Source organism: Thermobia domestica, chromosome 10 (genome assembly GCF_964235325.1).
Source record: "Thermobia domestica chromosome 10, izTheDome1.hap1.1, whole genome shotgun sequence".
NCBI lineage: Eukaryota > Metazoa > Arthropoda > Insecta > Zygentoma > Lepismatidae > Thermobia > Thermobia domestica.
In genome coordinates this window covers 135,953,363-135,967,551 of record NC_137463.1, presented here as the reverse complement: position 1 = coordinate 135,967,551, position 14,189 = coordinate 135,953,363, and the positions used below count along the sequence as shown (strand labels likewise).

At 37.4% G+C, this 14,189-nt stretch overlaps 1 protein-coding gene across 3 annotated transcripts in view; it reads left to right on the top strand.

The window, feature by feature from the left end:
- Positions 1–4,492: 4,492 nt before the first annotated feature.
- The window catches only part of wcd (U3 small nucleolar RNA-associated protein 18 homolog wicked), a 108,121-nt gene continuing 98,424 nt past the window's right edge, over positions 4,493–14,189 (top strand). For all 3 annotated transcript variants that reach the window (XM_081728594.1, XM_081728593.1, XM_081728592.1), the window contains exon 1: positions 4,493–4,726. In XM_081728594.1, coding sequence (XP_081584720.1) covers positions 4,554–4,726 — 173 coding nt within the window. In that variant the 5' untranslated portion in view covers positions 4,493–4,553. The remainder of the gene's footprint in view (positions 4,727–14,189) is intronic.

The window sequence follows — 14,189 nt, the reverse complement described above, 5'->3', positions numbered from 1 at the left end:
TCCATCACAACCAAAACGAGATATTCACTGTGCAAAGGTTATGCTGTGCATATGGTGGGATATAAAAGGTGTGGTGTACTATGAGCTGCTGCAACCGGGTGAAACTATGAATGGAGAACGTTATAGACGACAATTAATGCGTTTGAAGCAAGCTCTGGCCAGAACACGACCAGAATGGGAGAACAAACATGTTGTTCAACATGATAACGCTCGCCCACATGTCGCAAAACCGGTCAAAACCTATTTAGAAAATGTCGGATGGGAAGTTTTACCCCACCCGCCGTATTCACCAGACGTTGCTCCTTCGGACTACTACTTGTTCGATTGCATGAACAACGAGTTGATTGGACAGCGGTTTACTTCTTCAGAAGATATCGAAACATGGGTCTCTGACTGGATCGCTTCCAAGGATGAGGACTTCTTTCGCCACGGAATCCGTACATTGCCTGACAGATGGGCGAAAGTGGTGGCTAGCGATGGACAATATTTTTCTTAAGGTATTTATGTATTTTGTGTTTGTACTACAGCTTCAATGTGTGCGTACCAACCGCACGAATTAATTCCTAGACCAAATATATATATATATATATATTCAAATTTGAGGCTAAGTCCGTTCACAGTAAAAGGAAGTGAAGAATGTGTTCAATCTAAGCACAGCAGGATACAATATTATTGAGCCTGAATTAATTTGTTCCATCACTAATTTCGTCTTATACAGTCTGGTTCAAAACATGTCTGTTCACTCTCCTAACTCTTTGACATCCATCGATTTTATTCATCATGAGCAACACAAGAACATTTCTTTTGGACAACTGAGATGTTTCTTCAAGCTGTCGCATCATAATTTCATGCATACGATTCGATTGATTAAATATGGCTTTTGAACGACTAGTGGGTAGCCAGACTTTTGAAGTGACAATACACAGAGAAAAATCCGTTATCCGGACATCGGTATATTGTACAAATATACTAAATCCATATGTTTACTACGTAAATCTTTACGGAGCACACATTATCCATATGCTACATACGTACTGCCTTTTTTCCGCTTAGATATCACATCATGTCGCTGCAGGATGTCTTATATCTAACAGTGTTCCATATATTACATATGTATACGTATGTTACATAGTTCATGTTGATGTTGACATTTTAATGTTGATCACTGTAGACAAAAGACTGTAATAGATAATTACCTAGATAGAAACGATTTTCTGTAATCAAGAAAAAAATATATCGTCCACTCTAATCTCTCTACTAAAACCGGAAGCGGCATAAATCTAATATCACTTTCGGTTTCAATATTAATTTAGAAAATATCACTTGATACTCTATACTGTCGTTTCCAGAGTTTATTTCATTAGTAAATCGTTTCCAGAGTTTATTTCATTAGTAAATCTAGAATATAGCATAATTTCTGTCAAAATAGAATCAGCGGAATTTGAGTGACTTTTCTAGTGATGGAATGGTTCTTATAATTTTGTGAATAAATGCTATAGAAATTGAATTTTTAGAATAAAAATAGATTTCATAATTGACCCTGTATTATGGGACTTTTTTTTTTTTTTGTGAAGGATCCAGAAAGGATATTACACTGGTAAGGTAAGTAGTGTTGTCACGAGACGAGATGTCTCGTCTCGTCTGGGAATCGAGGCAACAAGTAATTTTTAAATTCGAGACAAGACGAGAAACATGACAATTCTCACCTTGTTTTCCACACGACAATCTACATGAAACGAAAAATTTCTCGAGTCCTGTGGGAAACAGTATTTTATCCAAATATTAAATCTCAATGATGCATAATATAATCCTATAAGTTGACAAAGTTTTTGTGCGAACAAAATGAAGAGCACTTATTAACGTTTAAAGATGTTCAAGTCATTATACAGAAAAAAAGGAAATTTTCGAGACGAGATGGGAAAAATGGAATCGAGACGAGAAATAATCCTTCGACAATTTCGGCCACACTAGATGTAAACATTTTAATTAGACAGACTATTTGAATCTCAGTAAATAAAATATTGAAGTCCTGAGTGACTGGCTGACACTAAGCAAAGGCTAAACCACAACCAGAAATTTGAAATTTGGACAATACATAGGATTTGTGAAACATGGAATTTGGTATTTGACCTCATATTAGATACGTATTTTCAGCTCCCCCCCCCCCATAATATGGTCTTGAAGGGAAGAAAAGGAGCGGAAAGAAAAATGAGTGGGAATTACAATCATTATTACAAACCCTTAGAGACTTCAAGAAACTTGGTATTTGGACTTCACATTTAAAATAATTTCACACGTATTTCAGGATTTTCAGTATTTTAATAAAAAGGATAAGAAAAGAGATAGAAAGGAAAATGAGGGGCGAGGATTGCAATTATTATAAAGATGTCGTTATCTCAGAATCTCTGAAAATTAGAAACATGCAATTTGCTATTTCGACTTCTCAATAAGCGGTATTTTTATATATGGTCTATAAGGTAAGAAAAAGGATGGGAAGAAATATGGATGGGGATTACAATGATTATATGTTCATATCTCGGGGTCCTGAAGAGTTAGAGACATATATGGCTTACACATATATTTTTCTTGTGGACAACTCAAAACTACTGATATTTTTCTAGTGGTACTTTAGGGTTATCAGAAATTTGTATTGTATTTGAATGTTTGTTAGCAAAAAAGTATTTACCCGACCTGTACAAGTTTTTCAATATTTTAGTAAGCAATAACATGGTCGCTACTGAGAAGGGAGGCCTGATCTCCCTACGTTTCCGCCAGGCAGGTAGCCAGCCCACAAATGTAGGGGGGATGGTAGAAATTAGGAGGGGCGATCCAACCATATTATAGTTCATCATCATATTATAGTTCATTTGCAAACATACCGTGAAAATTTTAGGAGGGTCAGTGAAAATATGGGGGGGCAGGTCCCCCAGACTCCACGTTTATACGGGCATGATTTCCGCCACTGCAGATATCAGACTTTTTCTTGATGGAATCTAATTGTTGGCAGAGAACGCAAAGTATGTGGCTGCAACCGCAAACTAATTTGAATAACAAATTAGTAATTATACTTTCTATTTGGTTTTATTGTCATTGAAAGTGACCTTAGACATTTCAATCGCACCAATCCAATACTTGAAAGAAGCAGACATTCGTTTTGCTTACCTGTCCATTTCAGATTCTCGTCGATTTTCCCAGTACTTCTTCAGAAAATATCCCTGACGGGATCGTTTTTTCGGAAGATGAGAGTAGCATCTCCGTCTTCTTACTTTCGAATCTTCTGTATCGCTCATCTTGCCAAATATGGGTTAGTATTTACGTAAATATGCACAAAAGTCAATACTAGGTACGTTGTTTTCTTTACTCCGAAACTCAGAGAATTACAAAAGCAATACGGGTGTAACAATGAAAACTTGTCCACGCACTCTAATGAAAAGAAAAAAGAAGAAAATATCACCGCAGCACAAAAGGTGACAGAATGTCTCAAAGACCCAATGTTAGTATTTCAACTCATACCTCCTCACAACACACAGCAAAACTAAACAAAATTCAGTTGAGCTGTTTTATGAAAGAAATACTTTTTTTTTCAGTCGATTGTTTTAGGGACCGCATTTGTGAAACCAAAACCTACAGCTATAACTGGCGTGGGTGAATTCTACAGCATAAAAGCATGGAACAAAAGTGTTGAGAAGCATATATAGAAATAACACAAAACGGAAACAATAGATCTGTTACCCTCACCAACTTTCCCTCGACCAGCCATAAATAGGTCCTCATACTGAGTTTGGTGACATCCTCAACCACCTGTGGTGTGTCGGCATCGCACAGTAACTGTATACCAGGAAAGCGGACGTATAGCGCAGAGCGTTGAAATGTTTCTTGAGTTACAATGAACGTGACCAAAGAGAAAAAAAATGTGTCTGCTCGGGCTAGCAGCGACGAGTCTCATTGCATGATTGTCAAATTTAATCGAGGAAAATCAACTGCAAAACAAAACGAGATATCTATAAAATTGCTCAGTCATTTTCTTGAGATTGGTCATTAAAACACCTATCCAAAATTACAATGTTCTAAGTACAGTAGTTCCTGAAATAATCATGACCAAATTTTACATGCTTTTAGATAGGGAGAATCTCAGCGCGCTCCAAGGGTTAGAGACCGCCTTAAGGCTATAAAATGCTGTAGAGCTGATATTTCGATTACTTGTGGGCCATCGGATCTCTCTGGGTTACTGAGTCTGTTAAGATGAGATCGGGTCTGAAAAGCAAGACACACGGTGTCGTGTGTTGTTTCTCTTCGACAATGGACAACTCAAGCATTAGTTCGAGATTGCATCTGATTTAAGGTGTACTTTACCCGTTGTAATGCAGTGTCACCTTTTAATTATTTCAATAACGTAACGGTGTAAAGTAAATTATAACTTCCTTGTAGTGACGAACAGTGTAAAGTAAATTATAACTTCTCTTCCGTATAGTGAACTATTATTATACTGTTACTTCTTGTTCTGTTCAATAGTACTCTTTGTTCTAGGTTGATGTTCGTAGGGAGAAGTCAAAATGCTTCGAAGTAGAGTGAATGGCCCAGGAATCTCGAAGAAGAGAAAACATGAAGACGGAAAAGATGAACATTTTTATGAAAGGCGGCGAAGAAAACATCGGAAACCATTACAGGGACATACTGAAAAATCGGAATTATTAGTAACTGACGACACTGCAGAAGAGGAGCAGAGGTAAGCGTTTATATTATTACTGGGCATTTATTTTATTTTATTTTTTTATTTTTATTTATTATTATTTTGTATTAGCAATTAATGGTCACATATAGACAATCTTCGACTTAGATCATTTTAGGTCTCTTCGTGTGGGTTAAATATTTACCATAACCTAAGATTTGTCGCAAACATGTACAAAAATACCGAATAAAGTACTACTTAATAAGTACTGCTACTGTTAGGTGCAATGCAAGAAGTCAGTTACATAATGCGTTTTATAAATATTGTACAGAACCTTACATTCTTTCTGCACCAATGGTAAAGTAAATAAATGACACACAAATTAAGAATCAATAACAATTTAACAATAGTGAATTGTCTCTTAAAGAAGAATTAATAGATTTAATACTACTTACTTCAGATGTAATTCGTAAAGTTTACTTATATTGGAAATTTCTTAAGGAAATATGAATTTACTTGTGTCGAATTTACGTAACTCGGGGATTTTATATTTGGCCCTCAGAACTTATTACGAGAATTAAAAATTTATTGCTTACCTCTCCGCTGTTAAGAACAAAATGATTTTCTGTATACTCTGTGGTCTTTCTAACCTCCTTTAATTTAGAAGCTGAGAATGGCTACATCTTCTACACAGATAAGAATGTTTCTTTGGAAGTGTACCAAGTCCTTGTGAACATGCAAACTTACATAAGAGTGATCAAAATTATATTTTCGTTAGAACTGAAGAACATACTAGATTCTAAAAATCCCAATACAGGTAATTATGGTTTATCTAAACATTTATTAAAAAGTAATGGATAAAACACGGGTATTTACACATCTCAAGCACATCTGCTTTTGAAGCTGTATAATATTCTTATGAAACATCGAAAAAATTAAGTTTGGATCAAGGAAACCGTAACAAACACTGGCACAATATTACATCAGTGTACAAACACAACTATAAAAAAAGTAATTAATAGGTACAAAACTGCTGGTTCCATGGTCATGTAAGGATGGTTGTAACCTTTTCCATTTATGAGCTAATAGTTTTAGGCAATTTGATTTTCTATTTGGGATAATAATGATCAAATCGCAGGGGAAAGAAAGGAAGGTATAGCTAGGGGTGACCCAGGAAAGAAGAGGTAACCATCTGAACTTGGAAATTACAGAATTAGGAAGTGAGGAACCTACCGAATATAATCGGAAATTGATTTTCCTTAGTAGCAGCGAGGTGAGTAATAGGTTCTTAATTCTCAGATGATTTTCATTAAAAGAGAATAAGCCATAAGAATTTTATAGAGAGAATCAAGAAGAAATGAATATTATTTAGTTGCAGAATCGTTCCTAGTAATCTGCAAGACTAAGTACAATTATATATCATCACAACATTATATACTGGATAAGTGCTGAATGTCCACTTAATACAGTGCAGCCCACTTGTAACAAACTCGGAAATAACGAATTATTCAATATTACGAACATAAATGAAATTCTCGTCACACCGCCTATTTAAAACATGGAAGAAATGTCTGTATATCACGAATAATATTTTCCGTAAAGACCGCTTATAGTGAAGTTTTCAGAACGGGGTAGTGTTTTCTTTTCTTCAGCTCGTGGACAACTCAGGTACTAGAAACTGGTTTTCATAGCTGTTGCTGCTGTGCAAGCCAGGCATGATTCACTTCTCCCCTCCCATTCAGACGACAGCAGAAATTGCCACGAGTGCAGATATTTCCGGCAACGCGCGTCCACCAGTGTTCAAGGTTGAGGTTAAAAATAAATCTCTGTTTTCACTAGAGCATATTGTGTTAGGCGTGGTAAATCTGTTTTTACTGGAGCTCATTGTGTTAGGCGCGGAGAGAAAGTGAGGTGTGTTTTCTGGTAAATGAAGGCTACGAAGGAAGATGAAGCAGGCTCCGATGATGAGGGAGAAGTGGAAAATTTGAAACAATCCGAGAGTTCCAAAGGAGCGATCCAAAGTTTGGAAAACTTGCAACGCTATCTTTTCGAACAAAACAACACGGTGCCGATTAATGCATTTCTGGCATATGAGAAAGTGGAAGCGGTGGTGCTACGAACAGCTGCAACAGACACGGTTCAGAAGAAAATTACAGACTTCTTCAAGCGTGCTGGAACAGGTAGGAAGAACTGTAATATATACGATAGGTTAGATAACAACCCAATTAATAAAATTATCTTAACCCAATTAATAAAATTATCTTCAAATGTAATGCTATACTACTGTATATTCTTTTTTAAACGTATCTGCTTGTTATCTAGTCCTTGGTTTTTTCTATAATTCAGAAAAATACGTGAGTTTGTTTATAACGAAGTTGGGCGGATATAAAGAACTCATTGTGTTGGTCCCTTGAAATTCGTTATAAGTGGGCTGCATTATATTCTGATGCATGGTATGTTTCACCTGTATATTTACATGTTTAGGGTGATATATCGGTTAAATAATCTGGCGTCTAACTTCGATAGCTATCACTTGTACACAGCTTTGGTTCAGGAAGAGTAGGTTATCTGATTTGGAACTAAAGGAAATTAACCAAACTTCGGAAGTTGGTGAGGAACGAAACATGATACATTTGATATATGAATATATCAACAACATGACTGTTTAGTAATGCGTATTACAATTTTACCGTTGTTAACAAAGATTGCCATTGATTATTTTGTAACTGGAATTTCTAGATAAAATTGATATGCTCCCCACTGTATTGTAACTACGTTAATGATTTAGTTGGCTCACAACAATAGAATGTTAATTAGATTTTCCTGTATTTAAATTCAGAGTTACTTGTGTAAAATGCGCCACAGAAGGAGTATAATGAGTTCCTAACTTTCTTAGGTTTATCAGTTTCCAGAAGAGACAACAAATTGCAACTACAAAAGGACATATAAGGAGTTTATAGAAATCAATATATACATAACAGAATTTGAAAAACTGTTTTTCTGTATCATCGATTACCGAGGGAGCACCTCAAGACTATCCGATTGGGAATATTAGCCTTTAATATGTCCTTTAGTTCTAACGAAAATATTAATCTTGGTCACTCGTATATAAGTCTGCATATTTACAAGGACTTGGTATACTTCTGAAGAAATATTCTTATCTGTGTAGAAGAGGTAGCCATTCTCAGCTTTTAAATTAGAGAGGAAGGTTGGATAGCCCACGGAATACCTTTTATTGTTGACATACGAAAGAATAACCATTAAGGACTGTTTTGGGAAAAATGAGTGAAGGAGTCAGAAAGCATTGCAGAAAGTTCCTCATTTTTAGTCGTAAATGAGGAAGATGTATCCACAAATGCAATTTTGACACCTCCAAATAGTACTGAGAAATCACTTTTGGCTTAGAAATTATATTACCAGCTTTGTACGAGGTTCAGTTGAAAAGTTCCTGGTCTAACACTGAAGGCGACGTAGTAGCCAGCTGAAATTTTATATGCATTTTCCTATGTACTTTAATGTGTCCTCCGCAGCGATGCTTCAGTTTCTCTATAAAAAAAGTTTAACCCTGGGTATATGACCAGACATTGACAGCAATCATAACAGCTCCGTCCGTGTGGCAGATAACAATAAGGTGCTAAGCCGGGTAAATAGGAGGGTGTTAGATCAGTTCAAAGTAATAGACATGCAGTTTCAGGAATGTGGCGAGCGGTGTGGCGTGGCATGTTGTCATGAAGAAAGAGGATACCACGTTCCAGTTTGTCAGCATGTTTCATCTTAGTCTGTTGTTGTAGCTACTACAACAGGTTTGAATAATAATCTGCATTAATAGTCTGTCCTTTGGGCAGAAAATCGATTAGAACACCCTGTGCATCTCACTGACACCATCACTTCGCCCCGCGGAAGGTTGGAAAGAAACCTTTTTTGGTGGACGAATTGAAAAATGTTTCTGTTGTACTTTGTTTCGTCTTTGGGACAATGTCATCCTAAGTCAGAAACTGTTCTGAAAATCTGTACAGTTTGCAATGACGCGCCACAAATTTGTAACTGAGAGAAACACTTTTTCACGGTTTTGGTGAGCCTTCAAGTCCTGAGGCATGTCTAGATTGTCACGATTAATGACACACACACGCCCCTTAGAAATGTTTAGACGTAGTGCAATAGTTTGTTGTATTAATCTGCGATTCAATGTGATAATATTTTGGTAAAAGCACTCAACAGACGTCATATTGTTCGTAGAAGCACTCTTCGGGCGCCATCCGGCTCGAGGTTTGTCCCTCAGGGACTGTCGTCCAAGATTCAAATTCATTCATTCACCCTTCAATGTTGCCAGGGTGTCTACAGGGCAAGAAGGTAAAGAAAGTCAAGAAATCGAACACTAGGTCAAGAATGTCAAGAAAATGGCACGGTAGGTCAAGAATTTGCAATGGACGGTCCCAATATGAACGTAAAATATTTCCGTTGTTTGAAGGAACGCCTCAAAATTGAAGCAGATGATCCAGACCTGCCAGAAATTTTTGACATGGGAACATATTCTTTACATATTATACATGGAGCCTACAAAATTGCTTATAACAAGATTGGATGGTCACTTCATGAGTTTCTTCGTTCTCTCTCTCTCTCTCTCTCTTTTTTTTTTTTTTTAATCTGTTCTGTGGTTATCCTTCCAGACGAACAGATTACACACACTTTTCTGGTTTATTAAGATTCCGAGTTTTGTACAATCAGGTGGCTGGAAAACTCGAAAGTCATTAAAAGAGTCTTAGAAGTGATCACATCTTTTAGGAAGTATGTGAGTGGGGTCCAAAAAAAGCCTCCTCAAACTTCGAAAAGGTACAATAATTTGGCAGGATCATCTTCTAATTGCAAAGCTTGAGTTTCTTCAGTCAGTTGCACTTGAGTTGGAGCCTTTTCTTGCCATATTTCAGTCTAATGATTCACTTCTGCCATTTATGTACAGGGAACTGTACAGTATTGCAACCAGAGTCATTCGCAAAACTGTCATGAATGAAATAAACAACGCCAGAAAGCTCACTACCATTGACTTGACAAATTCGTCCAATATCAAAATGGCTCATGATCTAAATGTTGGTTTTGGTGCTTCTGCTGCTTGCAAAGGTTTAAAAGATCTGGAGATACTGTCATTTCGGAACGAGTGCAAAGAAGTTTTGATCACTCTGTTCAAGAAACTAGTTGAAAAACACCCATTGTCCTGCAGAATTGTTAAAGGGACCTCTTGTTTTTCATCAGATATAATGGCGAATAGCTCATTACGAGTGTCTCGTAAGTGAAAGTGTTAATTATGACACAGCAATAAATAAAGCCATACGCCTTCCAGGATAAAAATTAAAGTTCATTCTAAGAGGTAACACTGAGATGATAATATTAGGTAAATTGGATGTGCAGTCCTTATTAATTCAAGTTGCTGAGACAAAAGTGTAAAATACCTTTACCTTTCATCTTAACCGGCCATTGGTAGAAGATTTTTTTTTTTTTTTTTTTTTTTTTATAAAGAATACCGTAAGATATTGTGGTACTTGGTCAAGAAAATTAGTAAAATCGTCAAGAAAAGGTCAAGAAATTCGGATTCTCAAAACTTGCAGACATCCTGTAACGTAGAATTGGGCTTTGCCGTATGAGATGTTTTATGCGTCTTCATGAATTTGTTAGGCCGTCCAGTCTTCAGTAAGAGATAACTGAATTATTGAATGATCAGCTGCTTATTTACACATGGTACAACTCCTGTTAAAAAGTAATATATAATACACATACAAGAAACATATACGAACCAATAAGGAAAGTATTCAAATAAGGGAAGTCCCCTCCATGTAGCGGACTGGCATCGTCGGGGAGGGGGTGAAGCTGAGAGAGCGACTTATTTTTCATCTCTTTATCACTTCTTCATCCGCATGTTCTCACATACATTCTTAGCCGTGAATACTGATGCCGGACTCGCGGGTGGTTGATGAGAGTCTTGGGAAGTGGATGGTCTGTTCATGTCTTTCTCCATTTGCGGTGGGCGTGCACCTATCCCGGCTGTTGTGTGCGTCCAGTGTTTGTGTTGTCTGGTATGCTGCGTCCTTAAACATAAAAAAGAAAACAATTAAAATCTCGAAAAATAAAAAAAATAACAGTTGAAAAAAAACATCCGCACATTTTGTCCTTTTTTTGGGTGGAGTGTGTCTAAATTTTGGTTTACACTTTTCTTTAGTTTCACTACTTTTTTCGGGGCTACGCGTTTCTAACGACAAAAATGGTTTTCTTGCATCCTCATTTCCCGTGATCGCGTCGGCCCACGCTGATTCTGCGGTTAGGGCATGTTTATGGGATAGCCAGAGGAGTAGCACCCGCAAATTCTTTCTCCCTGGTGTGAAGTTGTGGCGTTCACACACGTTTTCTATTTAGCAGTATGTATTTAAAATCAGCTTTTCATGGGTACTAGAAAATCTTTAAAATCCGGTCCGGGCTCACCCTCTTGTTTATATATATATATATAAATCGAGAGAAAGACAAACTCTCAAGTTGTAAATAGTGTGAAAAAGACAAGTATCGCGACGCCTGTAGTCCGATATCTTGTAGTTAAAGATGCTGATAGTGCCAATGTAGAAGCTAACCGTCCGAGTGCTATTAAGACCTTGTACCCTTTTCTTATTAATAAAGTTATTACTTATAACGCCTGACAGATTAGAGATATCAAGAAATTACGGAATGGCACTTTATTGGTGGCTTTCTTTTATTATTTTTGGCTTTCTTTCCGGGTTTTATTTATATTTTGCAGCCTTTTTTGTTTGGTATTATTGTTTGTTTTCAAACATAGTGAATGTTAATCGTGATGCGGACAAATAGCCTCGATGCTGGCGTCCCCATTAATCTTCAGTCAATCAATTAATCAAAATAATGGAAGAAGTGACATAGAAGCATGAAATTAGAAGAGAATATTTATCATTACAGATTACTCTGATTCAAGTTCCAAACACTATTATCTCACTCATGGGGATAAATTCATACATATAATTACGCAATTACAAACGCTTTCGGTAATCGCTGCATTAAATACAGATGAAAAAAGTAGGAAGAAAAGATAAAAACATAAATAGCAGAAAGGGAGTGATGTAGCGTAGCTGGGCTGACGGTGGAGACAATTGAGTATTGAGAGATAAAATTAATGGAGCGGGGAGATCGTAAGTGCAAGAAAGCGAAGAAGATGATAAAGTTAATAAACAAGTTCAGTGATATATAAATACAGGGTGAGACATAAGTCGGATAACACCCCTGTAGCACACGAACGTCTTGGCGTTCACAGTTGGTACATGATGTATATTGTTCGGGTAGGTCATTTAACATGAACTCAGTATCAGGGAAACAGTGGTGCAGTCCATTTTCACCTACCGTTATTGGTTCAGAAGTTATTGCGTCACAAAGGGTGAAAATTTGGCATTACAGCGTGTGCTCTAAGTGCTGTCCTTTTTGAGCAAGACACACTGCAAGGCACCTCTGCCAATCAGCATGGACTCGCAACAGCATGTCCGGGTCGACTGTTTCACAATATTGCAGAATTTGCTGCATTAGATGTGGATATCACGGATGGATTCTTAATAAACCAGGTTCTTCAGATGGGTTAGATCTGGGTATCGTGGTGGCCACTCTATCAGTTCCCGTCGCCCTATCCAATATCCCGTTAATTTTCTATCGAGCCATTGACGTGAACATAACGCATAGTGACGTAGAGCCCCGTCTTGCTGGAAAAAGGATGGAAAATCGCCGCCCTCATTTAAGAGAACAGGAAACGCATCATCCTCGAGCAGATCACGATATTTCTCACCAGTCAGGGTGCCGTGGATGAAGTAAGGTCCAATAATGTGCGCCCCCAGATTCCACCCCCACTATCATTCTTATTGCTGTCTTGGCGCCAATCAGGGTTTGTGTCACTCCAGTATCTGATTTTGTTTATTGACCTCTCCGTGAACGAAAAATAATGCTTCATCACTGAAAAGAACACATTGTGGGAATATGGGATTCTCCTCACACATTTCTGTGGCCCATTCAGTAAACTGCACTCGCCTGTCTGGATCATCCTCTGTTAAGCGCTGCTAAAGTTGCAGCTTGTATGGGTGCCACTTGTTCACGTGCAGCAACCGTAGCACTAATCGCTGAGTGACTGAGTGATTCCTGTTATGGATGCCACACGAATAGAACTGCGTTTTGAACTTTTTACAACAGCAGCCAACATTTTTGTCACATTGTCATCATCAGTAGCAGGCCGTGGGCGTCCAGATCGATCCTTGTTGTGCACCCCGTCTCATGGAACTTCTTCAACAACTTGAGCACTGCAACGTGCGAGATGTTCTCCCTTTCTGGGTGGGATGCATGAAACTCAGCCGCAATCACCTGGCAGATCGTTCACCACTCTTCATCACGATCTTGATTCGTTCTGGGATTGTTAGCGACATCACCTGGAACAACAGAGAAAAACGTGCTGTAATGCCAAATTTTAACCCTTTGTGACGCAATAGCTTTTGGATCAATAACGGTAGGGGAAAATAAACTGCACCACTGTTTCCCTGAGATCGAGCTCGTGTCAAATGATACCCCACATGCACCCTTCCCATTTAAAAATTCGAAGTTGGATTCAAGATGGCTGCCATTGCAACCATGTCGTGCAATATGGTCCATTACTCACCCAAACAACATATACTATGAACCAAGTGTGAACGCCAAGCCGTTCGTATGCTACAGGGGTGTTAACCGACTTATGCTTCACCCTGTATATATATATATATATATATATATATATATATATATATATATATATATAAAATACATTATAAAATATAATGAAAACTTATACAGAGTGAAAATATGAAGGAAAAATTAGGAAAGGTAAAATAGATGTGTTGGAAATGGAGAGCGTGTGTTGAGGAAAAGTATTACAGACGGACGAGTAAGAACAAAAGGTCGGTTTGCAGACAGGGCGCTAATGTAAGTATCTTCTTATCTGTTTCTGAGGTACATAGAGGACGAAGGAGGGTTTTAAGGACAACTTACTCTGGAAGTTTAATCAAATAAACTGTTTTCAAGCGTTGGTCTTCCGTGGCAATCATATGGAGAATGTGTGCTTCTTGTCAGTGCCTATATTTATTTTGAAACACGCTTGTAGTTTTAAAGTAATTGATAGAATTCTATGAAAGTTTCGAACGTGTAAACATAAACAGGGGGACAGTATTAGACATACTTATCAATACCCTCGATTAACATTGTTGTCAAATTATTATTATTATTTTTTTTTAAAAGGAACGTCGTATTTCATATCTACTACGTGTTAAACGAAAATTTACAATATTAAACTTATTGTTCAGTGTTACAAATTAAGGACGCTACAATATTTACAAACATCCGTTAACAATCAAATTTTGGAAACCTCCACAACATCAATAAAGCAAGTGAGACCGGTGTGTCAATGGACATCGGAAGTACTTTAATGTTCAAACTTTGACCATGATATGACGTATTTCTAAACCAAAGG